This window comes from Nestor notabilis, unplaced genomic scaffold, assembly GCF_000696875.1.
Source record: "Nestor notabilis isolate BGI_N333 unplaced genomic scaffold, ASM69687v1 scaffold22734, whole genome shotgun sequence".
NCBI classification, from domain to species: domain Eukaryota; kingdom Metazoa; phylum Chordata; class Aves; order Psittaciformes; family Psittacidae; genus Nestor; species Nestor notabilis.
In genome coordinates this window covers 14,600-37,825 of record NW_009925481.1, presented here as the reverse complement: position 1 = coordinate 37,825, position 23,226 = coordinate 14,600, and the positions used below count along the sequence as shown (strand labels likewise).

The window sequence follows — 23,226 nt, the reverse complement described above, 5'->3', positions numbered from 1 at the left end:
ATAATAGGCCTAGATGCTAGTCTAGCTTTACTTAGCGAGAGTTAAACCAGGAAGCAGTTTCTAATTTTGTGAGTCTGACAGAAGAATAAAATACCTACTTGATCAGGAACAGATCTGGGTCTTGCACAGATGTGGATAACAAAGACTGATGGAATGGGAAAGTCTTGCTTCAGTGTCAGGATGCCACCTTCAGGAAATGGGAATGGGCCTGTTATCACTGGATCCTGTGAAGCCAAAGAGTAGTGTTGTGAATAATCTTTCATTACAGCACCTAAAGGCCAACTGTTAAATCAGTGTGAAATGATGGTGTGTTTACTTTGGGACTAAATTTCCAATAGAGTTGGTGCTGATAACCAGCTTACAGCTGTCAAAGTTCTTCAGGCTGGGAGACTTTTCTATCTTGCCTGTTTTTCAGCTGTTCAGGAAATGGAGGTCTTGTCCACCTCACAAACTGGGTTGATCACAAATGCCCTTTAGGCAAAATCTGTCACTTTTAGTAACCTCCCATGGATGCATTTCAGGCTAGTGATCTTCACAAAACATGCCCCTGTCTCTTAGCAAAGGGTTCCCAGTGTGCAGTGAAACTATTGCTAGCTGCAACTGCCACTCAGCTGGTCTGTAAGGATGAGGTTTCATCAGATGGCCAAGAGTACCCAAAATCTTGCTGCTTCCCTGTTGAGGGAAGATCTGAAGGCTCCTATATCCACAGGCCTTAGCAATGTTATGCTAAGTGGGTTATGATGACAGTGAAGAGAAGACTTAGTACTGTATACCAAAGTCAGAAGACAATTACTGTCTGTAGGCCCTTCAGAGTATAAAGGTGGCCTCCTTTATTTTAATCCATGGGTATGAATGCATAGGGAAACTATGAGAGAGGGAGCTATAAAGTGACAGGCTGCTCACATATTCTCACATATGGTAGTATAGCTTTTCTCAGTAGGGAGGAGTCCTCATAGATGACTTACTCTGCAATCCCCTCTGGGATGTATTCAGAACCAGTGAGGATGAGGGGAAAATGCAGGCCTCCCTCTGAGCCCCCAAGAGATGCCAAATGCCTTCTGAACTTGCACTGGGTAGTTTCCACCTCAGGGAGCTGTTTGTTTTCTGTTATTGAGGGGCATCCATTTCAACATTAATGCAGCAATTTGGCCATTCTGTAATATACACAGGGTCACGTGACTTATTTGGGGACGTTGAACAGAAAAAGTCTCAAAGCTCACTGAAGTTCCAGAAAGAAGGCAGAACTTACTCTGGAGCAATTCTGCCTCTTTATTAAGCGCAGGCAATAGCAAAGAAGTTGGTGATCTACATTTAGTCTCTTGTATTACATAAATGCAAAGATATCAGTTGTGTATCAGCTACATTTCTCTGTGTCACTCACTGCAAGTGCATTTTCATAGGTATGTAAGACACATGACTATGGGCTAAAGAAATCATGACTGCCTGAGCTGATTCCATGTTCTCTTTAGCTGTAGTTAACCAATTCACAAGTACTTTACCCATACAACACTTCAAGCAAACACATGATCATACCTCAGCGTCCCTTATTTCCTGGAACTGTTCTGGGAAAGGAAAGTCAGGGCTTCCTAGCTTTTTCCACTTCAGGTAGGGATTGGTTTGATTGTTATCCAGATAATACGTCACATATACCAGCTCTTTAGGAAGACAAAAATAGTAAACTCTTTACTTGGATTTAAAGATTAACAAGAATAAGTTTATTTATTAAGAATTTGCTTAAGACTACCTTCTCAAAAGTGATTTCAGAACTTCGGAGCCTGGCTTCCACTGGAAAGTCACCAGGCTCACACTCTTATAAGGCTCTGTAATTTAACTTGCTAAGTTTAGATTTCAAACTATTACTTCCATAACCAGAATTGAAATCCTTTTTTTTTCTCTTGTACATGTGCTGCACATATTTGTTGGAAAAGTGCATCAACGGTGTAATCATGTGGTCATGGTGGCTATCTGGGTGCCACCTCAGTAAGGGAATTTTTGCCTGGCAATATCCAGCCAAGGACACTGAAATTAATAGCTTTCCAAAAAGGAAGCACTTGTAGCTGCCATTAAAGACAGGGTCAAAGTGCAGGCATTAGGCAAGAACCTTCCCTAGAAGAGCACCATCACATCTCAGAAAATACGGGAGTGCCCAAAAGATGAAAGTTAGCAAATGAAACTCACTCTTGCAATGAAAGGCAACTCAGCAGAAGTGTTTCAGCAGATGTTCTGTCCTAAAGATCAGTTATGTGAGCTGCCTACATGATGCTTGTTTACCTTTAAGTTTGGGGAAGTGGGTGGCATTCACTGTGACAGTGCTGATGTTGGATGAAGTCCTGTTATCCTCACTTGAGTACATCAGTACAGTAGCTTGCCAGCTGTCTGAGGGTTGCATCTCATTTGGGGTGTGCACAGATGCCAGGACACCAATTGTGCTGTTTTCAGTGCTTTTGCCTTCGTGGCTATTCAGTTCTGCAAAAATCTGCTTTTCTCCTTTAAAAAATGTGACAACTCTGTAAGGATCACTGTAAGGACCCTGTATCAGAAGCTATTAGCTTCTGATACAGGAAGGGTCAAAACATGGGGATCTCTAGGTTGCACTATATTCTAGCTTATTTTACCAGGTGTAGCATTCAGTCGGGCTTATTTCACAACAACAGAGCATGCACATACTACAGCATTTCTTACACTTAGCAGTTCAGCTAGCAACATCTAAACATATAACAGTGGATTAGGATCTCTGTTTAGTATGCTACATCAGTCTTCCAGCTGTGGGAATTTCTTAAAAGACATTTACAGTCTGATGTGATGGCATAAAAGGGAAGTACCAGTCAACAAAAAAGGAGTGGTTGGCATACTGATGGTATAAACAGAGCAGTGAATTAAACCAAATGGATAACAGGCTGTCAGGAATATCTCCTGAGTTATCAATTTCTCAGAGAAAATGAAGTTTCATTTTCATAACACAACTGGTAAACAGGGGGTAGGAGAAATCTTGCTTTTACTAATGATGAGATGGCAGGAATAATCTCTCTTATGCAGGAAGCTTCTAGGTAGGTTAATGATGTGCTTTTTAATCAGTGGTTACTATACCTAGCAGTGCCAGCAAACCCATGACAGTCAGCACTGGTTTCCGCACCATCTGGACATGAGGTGGCTTTGTATTGTTCATCTGAAAGCGTGCTGTCAGAGTCCGCTGTGTGAAGAAATGGGGATAGTAGCTCAAGAAGGCATTGTCATTACTCAGCAGTGTGTAGTTGATGGTGTTGTTGGCTTTGGAAAAGAGCAGGTTTTGATGCTGGATGATCACCTGCAGAGTCATAAAGAAGATGGAAATTCACCCTGAAGAAAATCCTACAAACACACAATGTCTGTTTTGTTGTGGGTTTTTTTTTCCCTTTTAAATCTTTACAGCATATAGAAAAGTTAAAAGAGCTAAATTGTTCATCACAGCTCTTGGAGAAACAATTTTTTAGTGACCAGTCAATAGAAAATTTGAAGTATCCACACAGTTTTGCCAGTAAAGAGTCTCTGAAATAACTATTACTCTGCATAAATTATGAATATATTTTCTTGGCTACTGCACTACAAATGATGCTTCTGTCTTGAATACTAAATTAGTAATCTGGATTTACCACCTGAATTAAATCTAAATGGTTCTCCAATTCTATAGTTACTTCGTACCCATTACACAAGTGCCTGGGAGCTGTCCTGGATTCTGTTCCTCAATGAGTCATTTTACCCACTTGGTGCTAACATGGAATTAGTTCTCACTATTTCACTGGTTGTTGTGCTGCCTTCCTGCAAAATGTCAGAGCTGCCAAGCTCTCTGTTTACCAGATTGTGCCTATCAGAATCAAAGAGATCTTCATAAGGCTGACAACTGAAGGCTGAAAAAGTCTCATAATTGTGTCCCTTAAGGAACAAAGGGCTCCAGCTCCCATTCGACCAAGCATTAATTTTCTGCTGGATATGTCATTTTTTTTTTCCTCTCTTCATATCAGCATGTCATTATAAACACAGTTATTTGCTCTCTCAAACTCTCTGCAATGAAGTAATTGAATTGTTGCTTTGGAGAAGACTGCTTCTGTATGCAGCCTAAAGGAGCTGGGAGTATTTGTCTCCATCAGAGCAGCTAGTAAGATTTATCTTGTTTCTGGGTGACATAAATGCTCCCAGATTTTGGTATTACTACTCTGTACAGGAGCGCTTGGACTCCAGATGCTGTATGAGGTAGCGGTTCACAGAGCAACAAGCCTTCAGTGGGACCTACTGCTACAGAAGACCAAGAGCTGAGCTCCCTCTGGGGCCGGGCTACAATGCTTGCAGGGGCAGGAGTACTGAGCATTCTTTTCTCTTTCTGTTTTCTGATCAACAGCAGTCATTACTAGCGGTAATTAATAAGACTATGTGTCAAGTTATTATCTAAAACCAGACAATGGGCTTAAGCTGAGAGTTCAAGGGACTTCTAATTATAACTCTCTTGACGAGATAAACTTATGAAGGAGCTGGGAAATCGTGTCTCACATGAGTGACAGCTAGTGGTAGTGAGATGATATCAATAGTATTACATAGAGAAAGGATATGTGGGTATAGTCTTATCAGGTGGATCTGACTGGGAGACTGCATAAAGTATCTGAGACACTATCCAGCACATAGAAAGCTAGTTCTTAGTTGTGGGGGTGGGTGGGTTGGTTTGATTGGTTGGTTGGTTTTTAAGGGGAAGATGAAGAAAACTAACACAAGCTAAATAAAGCTACTGAAAACAGACTATTCAGGGAAACAGAACTTGTATCAACAGGGAGCTCTCCTTTTGCTGAATCTATTATTCTGATGAGCTGCTTAAAAATTGACTGTAAGTTTGGTTTTGCAATTGCATTAATGCATCAGGAGACCGTACAAGACTGTCAATGAAGTGAGTTACCTTTACAACCATAGCTGCATAGGTCACATCAGCTCGCCACAGTTTTGGAATGGACCATCCAACCATTGGATCTGCTTCATCATTGTATATGGCAACAGAAACAAAATTTGGAAACAACTTCTGGATTTGTTCAACTGCTTCTACTTCTTGTTGCAGGATGTAGAGAGAACTCCCACCTCCCTGCAACAATATTTCATGTCTGCTTAGTGAAAGCGACCAAGCACACAGACATAAACATATTCTGAAAACTTCTCAGGAGTCCCTGAGAAACTGTTAGTGTTTTTACCTAATCCATTACAGCATGTGCTGTTTCCATATAAAATGGAAAACAGGTAGAGGAGATTATTTCCCTCTGGGAACTAGGCAAAGGCAAATTTGCAACTTAGTATCTTCAGAGTTTCATTAGAATAGGTAGCCATGCTTCCTGCTTTATGCTGCACACTCGTCTAGAAATCCACTTCATAAATCAGAATAAAATGCAATTTGGTTTGAATCGATAGAAAAAAAAATAGCCTTAAACTGAAATCTTGGACTGACCTTCTTATGGAGAGAGATGTAGTCCAGCCTTACACCAGTCTCCCCTGTGAAGAAGTTGGTTCCATTGTAGCAATGACACAGAAGACTCCAGCATATGGGTGACTTGGGTAAGGGGTGGAAAGAATCCCCAGGCCCTCCAAATTTTAGTAGAGGACTGGCTGCTCTTAATCCTTCTGAGCAAGCATCATAATAGTTGAGGAACCCTAAAGTCCAAGCAAATATGTATATGAAAGATGGTAACTCAAATTCTTGATATAAAACCACAAATGTTATAGTTATTATTGCATTTATTGGCAGGACCTCACAAACTGGGACTACTCTTTCCTAGGAGCTGACAACGTGAAACAAAACTGAAACCTCAGCTGCATTCATGAACAGATGCATACTCCACTCTTCACCTCCTTACCCCCAATAACCTTACCGTATATACAAATAACAAACTGTGTCTTCATGTAATTCCTGTTCTGCTTTTCCTGTTCTACTATCCCTGTATTTATATTTACGTCCAAGCAGAGAACAGAGTCAGTAACATGACCTTTGCAAAACAGACTAAATATTCACATTCCTTCTCTCTCCTGTCTACTTTATTTCTTTGCCAGTATCTCCCCTTTCTCACTGCCACCCCTCCACCCACCTCACACACCTGTTTCACTTCACTACACCAGTTAAGTGCTCCAAAACATGCTTACCTTTCACTGTCATAGACACGTTGTCAAAGTCATGATGGTCTGGTTCATTCCATGTTTCAAAATTCCATTTAGCAACATGCTCCAATCCATACCTATCTGTAGGAAAGGCCTCATTTATCAGTGAGCTGCATACTCAGATAATTTTATCAATCAGTCACTGATCCAGGCAATCTTATTGATATGGACTGCAGGTGAGGTTCAGCACCCAGAGCTTATAACAGGATATAAAAATTACCTATTTTCAATAATGAGGGAAATGAGATTTTGGTAGTTTCAACATCACCTCTCATTTTCAATGAAATGCAGCGATATTTGAGAGGGAGATGATGTGAATTACAGCCTTGTGGTTAGGGCATTTACCTAGCCTAACTCAAGTTGAGGCTTCTGACTCATTATAGAAAGTTGAAGCTGCCATGTGGGAATTATTCAGGTTACCATGTCCTAGCACAAGCTGGTGGTTTGCAACCACAACAACATTATGAAGTTAAAAGTCAGTCGTCAGAGGCAGGTCAATGTGCTACTCAGAACACACTACTTATTTAGGCTGTTAGTCCTGGGTCAGCAAAAAAATGGGCTTTTACCCCATTGTCTCCTGTTCTGTGCTGAAATCCAGGGTCTTAAAATCGATCATAATACACAGCACTTTTTGAGCTAGTTAGAATGGATTACAACAGAATAAGTAACAGGTCTTTTTGGTTTTCTTCACCCTTTTTTTTTTTTTTTTTTTTTTAAACTTACCTATGTATCTGCTGGCCAGAAGTGTTATTAAGTTTCTCCATCTTATTACCTGTTCTTTATCTTCAAAATCTAAAAAGTATCCTGATGGATTCCCCATCAATTCAAATCCTAAAAAAGACAGAAGATTGGTCTCCTTTTTTTTGCTAATGCCATATCCTTTTGATTAATGAAGGGGTTATTGCATTATCTGAAGCAAACTTGTTAATGAAGAAACATCATTAAATAGGCTTTCTTTCCTGTTTCTACATGTCCCCACCAAGAATGTTTCAGATTTCAGACTGCACATCCTTGTTACTTGTCAATATCCATATAATCAATACTAATACTTACCATCATAAATTCAGGGGTCAGAGGGAACTTTAAATAGTGGATGTTTGCAGAAATTCAAGGGAAGCGATACTTTGAGTATCTGCTTCTCTGGCTCTTTTAGGTACATGTTAATGTGTCCGAAGCTTACTCTCTTCAAGAGATCTCACTTCCCAAGTCATACATCTCAAATTGTTGTGGAAAGCAATGTAAAACCATTTGTGTTGTCTTAATTTCTGTAACAGCATTTTGCTCAGTCTGTTTACATTTACAAGGACACAAGGTGAAGGCAAGTAGGAAATCAGCTTTGGCAAATCTCTCCACTAATCTTCCAATGATTGCACAATATGGACAAACAGATGTGACAAGTTGTGTATGGATGGATCTGTTCTTACCTGGAATTAGCTTGTATTCCCACAGACGATCCATAAGGTTATCCAAAGCAGTAAAATTGTAGTGAAGTTTTCCACTCATCACTCTAAAGAATACCGGTAACAAAAAGTAAAAATGTAAATATTACAGCAAATGTGGCACTTGGTTGCAGATGACGGGTCAGACAGCTGCCTTCTTTTGGCTCTCAAAATTTACGTTAACTAAAGTTCTTGGAATTGCATACAAAACTCCTTCCTCTAAAGTGATCATAAGCAAGTTGTGTCTTGTGTAATCCATGCCCTTTACCTATTCCAGCAGCAGCAACAGGAGCAATATAATCAGCTTCCTTGCTGGATTTTGAGGTTTTAACATTATATTAACATATTAAGGTTTTTAACTCTTTGCTGAAGTGAAATTTATCACACTTTTTTTGGTTAAGCTGTTTTTCAATTTCCATTTGATTGCCTACTGTTAGGCCAGCTGGTTTCCACATTGTCTCATATGCAGTCTTTCTTAATGTTTTCTTAATCTGCAATACATAATATAGCTTTCTTAGTAACGCTCCTTATGGCTTCAGGTCTAGCTGTATGGATTTGTATCCTTCAGAGAAGGCTGATTTTATGCACACAATGCCTGTAAATTTTACTTTACTGTTAGCATTTGCTAACACTGTACTCCCCGGATGTCAGGATGTCATCCTGTTATCCAGCTTTGAATATGTGTGTTCAAAGACTTAGGAGTAACCCAATGATGTATCCCTTTGTGTCAGTGAATCTTGCAGGAGAAATGGTAGTAAAATTTGTGCAGGCACCTGCATGGGAACACTGAAGTTCTTTTACCCAGGGGATTAAAACTGTCATGTGCAATTTATCTGTGGTACATTTGAAGATATGATTTAAATTCCTGAAACAATTTTCTTGCCTGTATCCAGTGAAAACAAATACAACGTACTATGTGGACTGGTTTATGATTTTCCCATAACTTCTGAACTTGTGGCCTGGTTTAACTGAAATCTGCTAGAGCAGGAGAAGTTTTGCCAGTATGAAGTGCCAAACAGGAATTAAAAATGAACTTCTGTTGGCAATATTCTGGTAGTGTGACTTACTGCCTTTTGGCCCAAGCCACAGCTTTGGCCTGATGCCCAAATTCTGACCTCGGTATGCCTTGAGCAAAAGGCTCTGTAAGCACCCTTGAGGTCATTCCAGCCCTGGTCATATGGGAGAGCTGACAGGGTCTTGCCAGCCTTGCCAGAGCACTACACCTCATTTCTCTGTCACAGTACGGCCTGAGATCTGCTTTCCTGTTTTGTCTACTCCTTCCTAGGCACCTTGCCTCTGCTTGGGTAGAAGGCAGACGTAATGCCCTAGATATGACGGAAGGGTAAAAGACAACCACTTACAGTTCCTGTAAGTGCTAGCAAGGCATGCTGAGCACATGGGATAACAAATGAGAATGGGGCAGTTAACAGATCTCTTAAATTAATGCTGGGCTCTGTGCTGAGACTCACAACTTGGTTTTTTCTGTCCTCTCCCATGCGTTTCTGAGCCTCTTAGATTGAGGCTCTTCCTCTGTGCTTTCTTGCCAACAGAAGGTTTCAGTGAAGAACCTGTAAGACCAATTCTGAAGTTCTCAGAGAATTAAGAAAGGCTGACAGAATTGCCTAGTGAATAATGAAGATGAGAACTGTGCAAACCTGAGGACTAAGTGCCATCAACATCTCTGACTATGACCTAGAAGAGGAAAACAGGCAAAACACATGTAAATGTAAGCCATATCCACTATACCAGCTCCACCTGTGATGCAGCCAAGCGCACAATCTTGGCTCCAGCATAGTCACGCTCTTCTACAAAAGACCTGAAGTTGGCTTTTCTCTTTTAAAGTATGTCCTACCACCATGACAGAATTGACATGTCTCCAGCCACTGACAGGCTTACAGTTTCTGCCAGAGTAAAATGGTGCAGCTCTGAAAGAAGCAAGTAGCGGGAAGATATTTACTTCAGTATCCACAAGAGAATTTAAGAAGTTATTCTTGAACCCAACAATGGACATCTGGAACTAAGTGGGGGGGTTGGCTTAGACAGAGGCTATAAAAACAAGCAAATAAAATAAATCTTGACAGTCCTATTCCAAAGTTCAAAGACAAACATTTTGTTGCAAAAGGTAGCTCTGGTCCCTCAGATCCATTAACTATTTCCAGTTGTACCCTGTGTTCTATTGAAATATTTGCTTACATCCACACTTACAGTCAGTGAGCATAAGAATGATTAACTCTGCTGTCTTGTAAAAACTTAATAATGCCATTTAGGTAATAGCAAAGCAACTAGTGTCTTCCAAGTCCTGTGTAACATCTATGCAGCACTGCGTGAAAATATACAGATAAATAAGGTCTTCTGTCTCATGTACATACACGTAAGATCCCAGCATACCTGTATTTTTCTTCCTTTATCAATTAAGCAAAACATTTAAACCAGAATGCCACTGCTACCCATGACTGAATGGTACATGAGATCCGGTCTTATGTGTGTAGGTGCAGAGGCACTTCTTACATCCTTTGGCTGATCTGTCACTTTAAGAGAATTTTTTCTTGCTTGCAAATGGATTAAGCAGTATGCTCCTACCAATAAGATGATTACTTGACTGACAGGATTTCTGCTTGCTCAGAACTTGATCTCATCCTTACCTATGCTACCTTTGTGGTGTGAAATTCATGGGGTTTTTTATAACCTATACAGGATCACTAGAATTTGGGTTGCATGGTTGCATGCCATGTGGTATCTGGAAGCCATGCTGATTGCTACACGTGAGGCACAGCAAGACCTTCATAAGCTGGTATTTACAAATGTTCTGCAGGGGGAAGATTGGCTCATCTGCTAGGCTGTTACAATGAGTGCTATAAATGTAATTTTAGGACACTGAAGACTAGATCAAAACTGTTACAGGTAGATTTATCCTGACGCAGGATAAATCCACTTGACATTGTTAAAGTTGTTCAAAACAGCTTTGTAGACCTGATCTAGGACCTGCTGGTGCAGCACGGTGTATTTATGACTGGGCTTTTGTGTAGCAAGCTCACAGACATTTACAGCCTTCTACCTTTTTTTTTTGCCCGCTTCTCTTCTGATCTCTCTGCCCTTAAGTCATGGCTTCTAGACGCCATTGTCTTGACTTACGAACATGAGAAGGCTATGTCCTTGCCACCCATTTGAGTACTTGCCAGACTGGGACTGCTCATTGTCTGCTGTTGGTTACTTCTGATGTGGAGCAGCGATCACTGTCCTGTCTGTGCCTGGCTTTCAAATGTTCCTCACCTGGTCTTTTTCTGAGAGACTTGCCAGAAAAAGTCTTCCTCATCTTCAGTCATAACAAGCAACTACACTAAAGCATGTCTACTGGCATTGTGGCATCAATGCTCTTATAAGCCCCAGGCCTGAGGCTGCAATACTCCAGAGACTGCTGCCTGCTGATGAGGTGTCTTTCCAGCCTTTGCCATGGTCTTCTCAGTTCCAGACCCATTTTTATGTGCTGCCCCTTGAGATCAACAACTGTGCTGTGAACATGAAGCGCAGTACTGAGTATGCAAGGGAATCCACTGGCCGTCACAAAATCTTGTTGCTCTCGTCCTCGTAAAGGCTTGCTTCGTGGGGTACCCTTTGCTGACTCAAAGGCTACAGGCCCGTGTTAACAGTTTTCCACTGCTTCCCTTTACTGGAGTAAGATTTTTCCAGTATGGAGGGAAATTGTTTTCAGGTACATAGGCAGCTAGTGGTTAGCTTGTCAAAGTGTTGTAAGACAGTCATGTTGTACTTATCCATACCATTTTCAGCCTACTTCCTTTCACAGACTTAATCTCTTCGGAGGGCAGGGATAAAGTAGTTTTGGCCGTCATCCCCCTGCACCACAGCCAGATGTGCTCCAGTTGGCACACCTGTCTTACACTCTTCTTTAGCCTACAGCTACAGCTTTCTTCCTGTGCCCAGCATCTGCTGTTTTTTTTCCACCCTGGGTTAATCTAATCCAGGAATATAGTTGCACATCCTGGAGAGCACACACCCACATTTGACCAGGTATCTTATATCCAGAGAAGCGAATAAGAAAAACAGAGACAGGGAGCATCCATTATTATCCATTCTGGGTAATCTTCAGTATAGTACTGAATCTCCGATAACACTTCAATTTCAGTTCATCAAAACTTATTGTAATGTACTGAACAAAATTTCTCATCCTGACATTCTGACTCAGCTAGCATGGCGTCCCTTTGCATTTCTGGTAGACACAGTTACCATGCACATCAGAAGCCTGCTGTCACCAATGTCTGAGAACAGCCTCTCTTCTGGTAGATTGGCCATAGTGGCTGGCTAACACCACTCCCAAGGCAGCAGAGCCTGTTTACATCTTCTCTGCTGGGAAAGACTGCTCCCCTAGTGCAAATGCAGTCCAGAAATATGGACAGAAAACTGACTGAAGGTGCTGTCAGACGAGAGGTCCAAATGACGCTTTAAAAGTAAACAACATTTTTCAGCAGGGTATTGGCCAACTTTAGACTTGAAAAGTGCACTCCATGAGGGAGCCACCTAAAAAAATCCCTGCTCCATGGGAAGTTTTCTGTGTAGTCTTAGACAGAAGTAAAACTGCAGCCTAAGATACTACCCTGCTACAGTTTCTGCTGAGATAACGGTATTAAGTATCACTATTCAGTTGACAGAGATGCTGAGCTATGTGCCAGACCATCAGTGGCAGTTCCTGCCACAACATGGACCAGTGGTAACATTAACACTGTTACTCTGATGAATATAAATATGCATGATAATTAAATTCCCCTTCTGAAGAGTAAATCAAGAGTAAACAGTTGTTGCAGTAAGTGACTAATACCAGAAGCATTCTTAGACACAGAGTCCCAAAGAACTGCTCACTGCCTTTCTAGACTCCATGATGCCATTTTAGGGATCATAAAACTCCAGAACAGACACAAGTGCCCATCTAACCTGGAGAGGAGCTTAATGTCCAAGGCCAAGATGTTCACTGGAAAGATGTAGGAACAAACACTGACAGACTATACCAGTTCAAATTCTTGCTACTACCAGGTCCTCCATAAGGAACTGTATTCAAAAGCAACTGTTTTATTTCTTTAGCCAGAAGAGCAGGCTGTTGCAGTGACAATAAAGCATGCAAGCTGTGAGCACAGCATCTTCAAGATGAAGGCCAAAAGCTCTGGACAGGAAATGTCAGCAAGTTTATCTTTTCCAAGAGGGCAACTTGTTGCCCTCCAAGTCCCTCCTACAACACAAAAGGATCCTGCCTCCTTGTTTTTTACTTACTTCTGCAGTTATGAGGAATGAAATGAAGCCAGTTTAAAGTTCAGGCTGTTAAAAAGACCTTGTTTGCTCCAAAACCACCAACTGTCTGCATAAGTTTCTTGTTCTGCTGAGTACTTAAAAAACCTCAGGACCTTAAAAGCAGGCCCTAAGGACTATGAGCACTGCAGAAATAATGCCTCAGAGTACATGAAGGGCAGAATAGCCCTCATTAGTTTTCACCTTTCCAGAGGCTGCTTTCTCAGCAGTTACTGCTTCCAGTTCCTTCAATGTCAACCAAAACCCCCCTACATTGGTACTTCATGTTTAAGCACAAGATCATTAACGAATAACTATGAAATCAGCAGGTTCCTGGGTTATTAATAAACAACACTTCCCCCTTCTGAATTCAGTGGAAGCTAACAATACAGAACTCATTCACATCAGGGCTGTGCCTATCACGTTCTTGATCCACTTGCTCTTGTTTTCTATGATCATTCAGATAGGGTAAATCAGCTCCCTTCCAAGAAATCCCCATATCCCAAAACAACTACAATCACTTGACCTTTTACAGGTTCATGAACACTGATTCCTCCTCTCTGCCAGTCCTTAGGCAAAACACAGCCTGTGCTTTCCACACATGCTTTGCAGTCCAAAAACCTCATGCAGAGGCTTTTTCAAAGTTGCAAGGCCAAACTACTGCACCCATGCTAAAGAACTAGCATATTTTACCACTTCCAGGTTTATTTGTTAGCATTAATACTCCTCTGCATTTGCGTCTCAGCTATACCATCTGTGTAAGCTGAAAATCTGCTTCCTTTATAATTATGGCACAGCTTCTGCACAGAAGCACAATGCTGAAGACTTCAGTCCATGCTGTGCCCATACTACGCATAATTCACTCGCCCTGTAGCGTGAATGAGTCTGCCAAGCAGTAATGGGAGGATGCATTACAAAACCACACAGCCAGGCAGCATCCAGCCCTTGCTGATGTCACAGCTTGTCACAGTTAATCCATCCACACAACCAACTGGCATGATACATGCGCAAAAGGAAGGATGGGTATGAATCTTCGTGGCTTAGGAAAAAACTGGCTTCAAAAATGCAAAATACATAATCTGCGATTTATTGGAAATCACTGCCTCTTCTACAAGCCAGCCAGGAGACTGTGCACTCAGCTGAATCTTTTCATTTTTTAAATACATAAAAATAGAATTGACTTTGATTTATACGGCATCTTAATTAGCTTCTTTCCTCTTTGAAATTGGCGTCATTTGACCTTTACCTTGCAAAGCAACTCACAAAATCCTTGTTGTGATCTGGCTAAAACTCACATGCAGAGAAGTGCAAGCAAACAATGAATGCTTTCAAGCTGATGCTAATCACGGCCTATGATTTTCCATTTCTTACTCAGCCTGTTTTTGTGAGCACAGTCTCAGTCCTTCTCTCAGCAATGAGCATGCTGTGTGTGAAGGGAAGAGAGAGAGAGGCAGACAAAGCATCAACAGCTTCCTGTGACAAGGTGAGTTAGCTTGCTAGGAAAATATTGTTAGACTGTTGTGTCTTTTCCCTCCCCACCTTCCCCTTTTAAAACAAATTCAAGATGTTAAAGGGTAAATAAGCAAAGAAAGCATAGCAATTTAGGAAAAGGCATCAGGCATTTTAGTATCTGGCCTCTCCAGACATGTGAATATATCAGATCAGATCATCAAGGCATGAATAATTTAGACTGTGGTGATATCCTGGGATCCCTTGTTGAGACCTGTTGTGTCAACATTAATTTACGAAAGGAAGTAATCAAATAATGATGAGGTGAATCCAGTAGCAGAAAATGCTTTTGACTGATTCATCACTACAAATTTAAAGGCTCAGTCAGTCACTGAAACGTAGGCTCGCTCACCATGTATGAGCTGGGCTGACAGAGGACACCTTCATTTCTAATAGAGTTTGATGTACGGAAGTGATTTCCTCCTGCATAACATGTGGCTACAACTAAAATGTCGTCGTGGCTTTATGCTGTCCTTGATGATGGAACTCCAAATGATATCACCTATAAGCAAAAGTTTTGGGAAGAGGGGATAGGGAGACGAAATCAATAATGAATTTTAAAGGGTGACTTTTCAGATGCACAAGGAAGAGAAATTATGAGCAAGTGCTAAAACTAGCTTATTTAAAGCACGTTGGCACTGCTTGGGAAAGCTGTCACTGAAATTTCTTTCCAAACAGCAGCAAAACTCTTCTCCATATGTATCCAGCATTCTAATTCAAGCACTCAGTGGAATACTGCATCTTCAGTAACAAGTCTCCATGGTACATATTTAGCTTACTTGGTTTTATTCCATAGTCCTGTTATTGTCACTCCTTCATTTTCACATCTTTATTTTTCTGTTTATGCTCCTTCTATTCCCTTGCCTGTTAGCTGTATGTGGAAATAGTCACTCAAATTCTGCAAATCCAACTATAGCACAGGACATAGCTTATTTACTGTTGTGCAATATCATAATAAGGAGTTGGAGTGATTGCCCTCCCTGATGCCAATGCAACAAGAACCAAATTCAACAATGCTCTACTTAGTCTTCTCTGTACGTCTTGCAAGCTCTTGGGCTGCTCATAGCCACCACTCACATGCTGCAACTGCACCTGAAATTCACCATTAATGCACAGTGTGGTAGTTCTGTCAGGTGTTTAACTTCTTTCAACTTACAGTTCTCAAAACTTGTTTCTATTTGGTGAGATCTGTGTTGAAGAGCATGTAAAGGGGCAATTAGCAAACAGTCTAAGAAAACAAAAGTACTGAAGGTGCGAAGATTTGCAGCTAGACTTCTCAGCTGGTGTACTTCTCCAGTGTCGAAAGTACAGATAGACCATGGTGTCTGACCAAATACAGCTGCTCCTGGATCTATCTGCATGGCAGATGTACTTTCAGGTGTGTCTTTCTGTATCAGTCCTTGCCTGCCCACTGTATATCTAAACTTGAATGTATCACTTATTTGCAAAATGAAAACTAGAAGCAGTCTTCACTAAATGATACCTAGCTGATTTCCTAATTTACTGATGTTTAACAACTTACGATGACGAAAGACAAAGTCATACGCTGTCTTGCTCTTAATCTTTCAGATTTTTTTATGAGTGGTTTCTGAATACTTCAGAACTGCCAAATGAGCACTATAATCCAATCTGGAAAGACCAGCTCTTTAAATGGCATTCCAGTGTCTGGTCCTGGCTCTTGAATGTAAAACATAGCAAAACATCTTTCAGTTAAGGAGGTAAAACTAACCAAGTGCATTTATAGACAATTTTCAATGAGATGCAAACCTACATGTCTCTCCAAACTGAGAGATGATAATTCTATTTGGCACCTGGTTTGGCACTACCACTTAGGCTAGTGGGATATTGATACATATGGCAGTGATAGCTCTTTCACTCCATGGTCTTCATGTTCATGTATAACCCTTTTTTCTTCTTTCTTCCCCCATCCCAAACAACTTCCAGTAATAAGAAAAATAGTGCCTTATATTCTGTGCTTACAAACATGAAATTTAACCTCACAATGCAGAAGAAATCCTCATCTTTTCTTTGCACACAGAAATGGGCTTTGAATATCTAGTTACGATTACACATGAATGCAAGGAATGGGTGAAGAAGCCTCAGTATTCCTGAGGAACTACCCTTGTCACAGTAAAGTTGCCTCCAAGATTTACAAATGTCAGTAGCAATGTTCATACTAAACCGACCAATAAGCAGGTTTTGGTTTCACAGTTGTCTGTTTAGGGATGAAACAACAGGCATTTTTGTTTACGAGGCAGACAAACTCAGACATTTTACACTCAATGGCAGCTGAAGGTACACAAAATCTTCCTAGACATTAAGATTCATTAGACAAGCCCACTCCATGATGTATTTTAATAAAAATCCTTTTTAAAAAGACATAAGTCCATTAATGACAGCTCAACACTGTCTAGGACTGAAATACTATTTGATCTCCATGTAGTGCCACTGGTTCTATTAGAATAACAGGGATGAATAAGAAGGCAGAGATTATCAGCCTGTATAATGTAATGATTTTATATTTATCTTCTACCTGTGATTACGTTTTACAGGACAAAGATTTTTTCCCAGTGCTACTATTTATTTATGTTATCTCACTGTAAACACCACTGGAGTAATATCATTGGACAGAGCCAGGCTATATCATGACAGAACTTCTAATCTATTCTTGTAGAAAGCTGTGCTTCTGTGGAACTGTGCTACTCTGTGCTGATAAGAAATCTGTTGTGGAACTACTGCAGCTACTTTATGCCTCTGGTAAGTGCTAATCAATTGCTTCTGTGTTTGTAGTGGGAAACAGGAGGGATACATAGTAAAGGACGGTTTTAGTCAGTTTTGAATATATTGAATACATACATTTTCATATATACATACACACATATATATATTTGAATATATACATTTGCACTGAACTTTCTCTCCTGCAGCAGGAACAATCAATGTCTCTCTGCTGCAACACACACTTGCCACAGCTAGAGAAGGAATGTTAGGTGTAGCGCATAGGGGCTTTTAAAAGAGTGGATGCTTATTTTTAGTGCTCCCATCTTTCCTATTAAATAGCAACCAAATGTGTGCTTTTCAGACACATCACCTGGTCGCTATGGTATATAGGTAAACCGCAAACTAATTGAGGCTTGAGGGTATTTTAAATAATGCAGACATTTGGCTTAAGTGTTGTTTTTATAATTTACTGAATTTCTGAATTTCAAACACTTGCATAGAAGGAAGAACAAGACTATTACATTTGTACTATGTACTTTTGAAGATTTGATGTTATTGATTGTAACCCAGTACACAAACACTTTTACCTATGATTCTGTGATTCTACAATTAATCATTCCTGTGTGACTAATCCAGTATTATTTTTTTAACCATATAATCAGGTTATGTACACATTAATTGTACATAGTAACGTCATAAATTCTTCTGAAACCTTCCGAAATCCTCAAGGAAACAAGACAACAAAGCCAAATACATTTAATCATTTTACAGCATTTATTTTATAAATACCCTCAGGTAGATTTCTCTTTTAACCTTTTGCAGTTCTTAATCCAGTTAATATGAGGCATCTGTTCATATGGATAAATAGTATGTCACACCAAGGAAAATAATCTATAAAGTCTCAACTACTGGTCAACGGTCATCTTTTTTTTTTTTTTTTTTTTTTTAAATGTAGTTTCTATTCCTAAAGATAGGTGTTTCATTGTAGCATGTCTTTCGGTTATTTTGGCCAATTACCATTGTTTCTTAAATACACAGTTGAGCATTTGACATGGAAAGGCAGTCCTTTTAGAAAACAGTACTGCTTTGTTAGTCTCAGTGGAACTCAACCAGGATGCCAGAAGCTGCCCACGCAGAATTGCTGTTGGACTGAAGCCTTGATGAATGGCTTCATGCTATGGAGTATGAACTGTTATGTCCACTATTAAAGCACTGAAGAATCTTCTGCTGTCAGTACTTCTGTATGTTAAGTAAAGCTCGTTCGTCATAATACATAGTTTCTTCAAAACTAGATTATTTTCACAAGTCCTAGAGACAGAATAAAGACTAACCCTTAGCCTCACTTGAATGATGCTGTGCCTAAACAGTGTTCACATATTTCAGAACAACAATCTAAAAATCTCTTTCTTTTAAAATTTCAGAAAGTGTTATTTTTAGGATAGCTTGAGGCAAAATAAAATTACAACCAACTCTATACGCTGTCTTCAAGTGATAAACATCCTGTAGTACTCTTAGGAGCCTGATACTGGGAAAAGCGCTGTTGGAGAGAAATGCAGAGAGGTCTCTTTCAAAAAAATGTTAAGTGAGGCAAAACCCAATCATTCTGCAACTTCCAGGATTACAAATACCGGAAGTTGCAATTGCCAAATACTGGAAACATGTTGTAAAGGAGAACAGAGTAGGCAAGCTTGCTTTGGTCCTGAAGTAGATGACATGCACATTTTAAGAGGTCATTAGGGAAGATGTCTCTTGGTTCTAAGAAGTAGGTAGTAAAATGGATGAAAGCACAAATTTGAGAGACTGCATTTAAGTCACTTCATTTTCAAGAAAGAAATACTGCAGGTCTGAAAAGAAATAAACAGCAGCAGTAAGTCATCTTCTATTCTGTGGTGCACAAGACCAGAGAGACACACTGTCTTATTGCCACCAGTGTGCAAAATCCATTATGCAGATTAAATGCACTACTGCTTCCCTTTTATTCTAACAGCTTTGCCATTGGGAATGGCAAAGGGACAGGAATGCTCGACAAGACTTTATACAGGAATTGGGAAGGAAAGAGGATTTTACTAAGACTTAAATGACCTTCTTTAGCTTTTGGGATTAGAATGTCGCAAGTACCACTACTAAGTTTGAGTTCTTGGTAACAGCCACTAGTTTTCAGAATCCATGACCATTTTAGCATTACAGAGGTAAAATGTGCTTCCCTTTCTGTTCCAGCCTCATGTTGGTGTTTTGACATTTAATTTTCATAATTTTCATGTTTTCTTTTTATTCTTAAAGATCAGCAAGCAACTTTTTGCACTCGGATAAAAAATGATGTTGTAATCTAGCCTTCCGGAGACATGCTTGTGCACGGCACCCCCCTGCAAGCACTCCGGCTAACAGGGAAGGTTGAACCATCTCTGTCTATCCAGCAACATATCCTGTTTTCAGTCCTCGCACTTTCCATCTCAGATTCTTACCACATGCATGTTCATGTTTTTCCCTGGCTGAGAAACATACATATCTCCTAATCCCTTAGTTTGTAGGCAAACTGAATACAGTTCCTCTGAGTGCCAGCCATGTGCTTGATTTGTTAATCTACACTGCTTAATAACCATTAAACATTACCGATCATCTTTGTTGAGAGGAGGAGATGGATAATTATTTGTTATTTGAATAGGTTTGCACCTATCCAAAGAACTAAGGTAACAGAGGGTATTAGGTCATTTATATACCTCACAAGAATGCACAGAAAGTCAGTCTTTGTCCTGCTGATTTGCCTACATTTTACAGTCTTTGGTTTGCACAAAAGCAACAGATATCTTGTGATCTTAATGCGCTGACGTAGGAATGGAACTCTGACCTCCAGCAATCCCATCCTATGCGCTAAGCAGAACAGTACTTATTCCAGCCTGCAAAATGCACAAATCTCAGGTAGTTCTGTTCTTATACCTTGATTATGTAAAATCAAAACCTAATGCTAGATGAGATCAAACCTCAGATAAGAAGCAGCTTCAAAGGTCAGAGATGTACTAGCCTGCACTCAGCATAGTTTTGGGGTAAACGTTAGTTAATTAATAATCTTACACATTATTTAAACCTTAGTGAGTGCTGCATATATATCCAAGTTTTCAGAGCGGTACCAGTGACAACACACTACCGAGCTCAAGATCCCATAACTCCCTATTATTCCCTTGAGGAATATTTAGCTAATAATTATCCTTTATGCAAAAAGTGCAGTGGCTAACTGAAGACTTTCACTCATTCCAACGTGCAAAACCAGAGCTGAACATTCCTGTCAAAAAGTTATCCAGGTAAGAGATTTGTGTCCCCTCCCACACTTCTGAACTCAGGTTTTATTTGTTCTTTGTTTTCAAAGGTGCAAAACTGCCTCTTTTCAGTTATTTTACACACTGTTGTTGTTTTTTAAGTGTTTTCATTATTCTGTTCTTCATAAATATTGCTTGTAAAGGTAGATACTGGACAAAGGTTTGTAAAACATGCAGTCAGCAGCAATTGGTATGTAAGTAATCTTTCTTGCAAGCCCTGGTCTGAGAGTTCAAGACCAGCCACTTGGCTAGATTTTATTTGTACTTAAGCAAAGTGGCGTATATGAAGCTTATCTGGTTCTCAAAGTATTAAATTATTATTAAAACTGAGCATTTTCTTAGTGATTAAATATGAAAGAAGATTTCCAAAATATGGTCCTGACTGAGTACTGTAAACCCAAGATACCAGTGAATTCAACAGGAAAAAACCACGAGAATGGGATACCAATTAATTTTCTCTACAACAGTTTGATGTGACTAAATAAAGTCCAGCAAAACCACAGGGTGGACAATAGAGTTTAGTGTTTAGCTCTGTGACTGATGGGTAAGGTCTTAGAAAGCTGTTCTGAAAGATTAAAAAAAACTCCAAACCCAGACATTCACTTTGCATCAGCTGCCTTTCCAAAAGCAAGAAGTGTGATTTTTAGGAATGTTCTTTGACCCCACAGAAAATATGTTTTTAGTGGTCATGCCCTAGGACTCTCCAAAAGAATTACACTGTCTTTCTACCAAGTGGATGCCAGTATTTTGACCAGCAAGTTCTGGAACCCCTGAACAAAACCAGTCCCTGAAGAAACAGTGAAACTACTTGATCATGTATTTCCAAGGTCTGATCACTCCCAAGGATGATCCGATAGGCCAGCCTTAATGACAGCTGGTGGCTGGCTGTGTGAGTTCTCTTGTAGCCTGCTCATCACCTCTGGGATTGTTACATGTCAGTGGCTGTCATCTTACTCACTGGGATACTGGACTGAGAATCCTCAGGAAAATATGAATGGCGTAACAGTTACTGGTGAATGTGGGCATTTGAAAAAGAGCCTAACCTGCCTTGGAAATACTAGATCAATTGATAGCTGGAAGTAGAGGTTCTGAACCGGAGATTTTAATTAGAAATACACAAATCTAAAAGATTGCTTGACTCTCAGAATAACTGCTTAGTATAGTAGTGTTAATTTGTAGAAGATGTAAGACTAATATTTTGTCTTTCCTGGCTCACAGAGATCAACAAACGGCAATATTTTTTCCTTTTTTACCTTTTTACTTTTGGATTAGTGTAATGTTGAAACTCAACAGGAAAATGATTTGAAGTCAGAATTTTTGCCCACATATAATAAAAAACCAATAATTGAGCCCATCAAGTTTCACGTGATTTTCCTAAAAAAACACTGCAATGTTCTTTGCCTGTAGCCTGAAAGCTTGCTTGGTCAGTGTTTAAATAAATGGCTTGGGTTGCTGGCACCTTGCTTAAATCTGCTTCCAAGTATATCTAGATCCTGGTGCTCTAAAGCTGAAAAGACAGAGAGAAACACTGAGAGAGAAAACATTGTTCTGTTTTCTCACTTCATCCTTTCTATCCTTTCTATCTCACTATCCTTTCTACCTACATCCTTTCTATCTATATCCTTTCAGGTTATGTTGACATTTCTAAAGTAATTCTGCACAACAAAAGCAGATTGATAAATCAAAGCAGTAGGTGCTGAAGAAGTACTATATTATACGCATTTCAGGGTATTTTATTTCATACTAGTCATGTCCCACAGACTAAATGTCCTCATCAAACCTATTCAAATCCATCCGAAGCACCCATTGCTGGATTGGGTTTTTATGCCATGACAAAGAATCAGACTGCCCAGGGGCAGTGCTTCTGGGTACTTACTTCTGAAAAAAGTCTCGGTTTGCAAGCATGCCTCTGTACACTGAACCTATGCACCACAAATGAGGCTAATTAGGGCTTTTTTTCAAACTCTGTTAATGCTCAAAACCAGAACAGTAATGTAGTTATAGCCATTAGAGATCAAGAGAAAGGTTTCTTACAGGCAGAAAAGGTTGCTCATATGGAAGATGAGTAACATGAATAGTTCAACTAAACACCTATAAATGTTTTAAAGCAAACGCTTAGCTAAGCTGGTGTCCCTAAAGTTTTTCTGTGATTTTACACAACAAAAATACAATGAAACTTCAGATGATAAATATAAAACCTGCTCTACCCCCATTAGGTTTTAGCTGATTTTTCATAGCTTAAAATAGAGAAAACTGCAAGCATCACTTAGCATAACTGTATGAAGGACTTTATCCTAACTCACACTTGAAATCACTGTTTCAGCAGAAGTGAGCAATTCTGCTATAGAGTCATGATATCCTGTCTGATTTTGACCCAAAATACAGCATTTAAGAGATCTCCTTAGCATAGTGAGGCAGGCTTACTTTGCCTACATCCTTTTGGGCTTTCTAGACATACAGCTGCAGATTTTCTGGTGGACAATCAGGATGCGGAGACAAAAGAATGCATGAGAATAAAGGTTTTTTGGGTTGTGCTGTTTCACAAAGAACAACTCATCCAGCCAGAATGGTTACGTGTGTACCAGCAGAAACTGCTTGCCAAGGAATCTGCAAAGAGAAGTCCCACTGAACATATTGTGATAAATGTTTCCCCTCCTGCAGAGATATTCTGTCAAGTCAGGGGCATGGTGAAAAGACAGGAAGAAAGGTGGGACTAAGGCCAATTGGAAAGTCAGCAGTTTGTTTGGTTCAAATAGTCTTTGCTTTATTTCTCTTTTTCACAAGACAAACTGAGT

The 23,226-nt window shown here is 39.9% G+C and overlaps 1 protein-coding gene across 1 annotated transcript in view; it reads right to left on the bottom strand.

Annotated features, from left to right (window-relative positions):
• Positions 1 to 23,226, bottom strand: part of IDUA (iduronidase, alpha-L-) — a gene marked incomplete at its 5' end in the record, with an annotated part of 38,563 nt that overhangs the window by 3,899 nt on the left and 11,438 nt on the right. Inside the window, 9 exons of the mRNA XM_010013080.1 lie at positions 99 to 224; positions 1,534 to 1,655; positions 2,272 to 2,487; positions 3,088 to 3,304; positions 4,919 to 5,098; positions 5,456 to 5,658; positions 6,145 to 6,240; positions 6,883 to 6,990; positions 7,584 to 7,666. Coding sequence (XP_010011382.1) covers positions 99 to 224; positions 1,534 to 1,655; positions 2,272 to 2,487; positions 3,088 to 3,304; positions 4,919 to 5,098; positions 5,456 to 5,658; positions 6,145 to 6,240; positions 6,883 to 6,990; positions 7,584 to 7,666 — 1,351 coding nt within the window. The remainder of the gene's footprint in view (positions 1 to 98; positions 225 to 1,533; positions 1,656 to 2,271; positions 2,488 to 3,087; positions 3,305 to 4,918; positions 5,099 to 5,455; positions 5,659 to 6,144; positions 6,241 to 6,882; positions 6,991 to 7,583; positions 7,667 to 23,226) is intronic.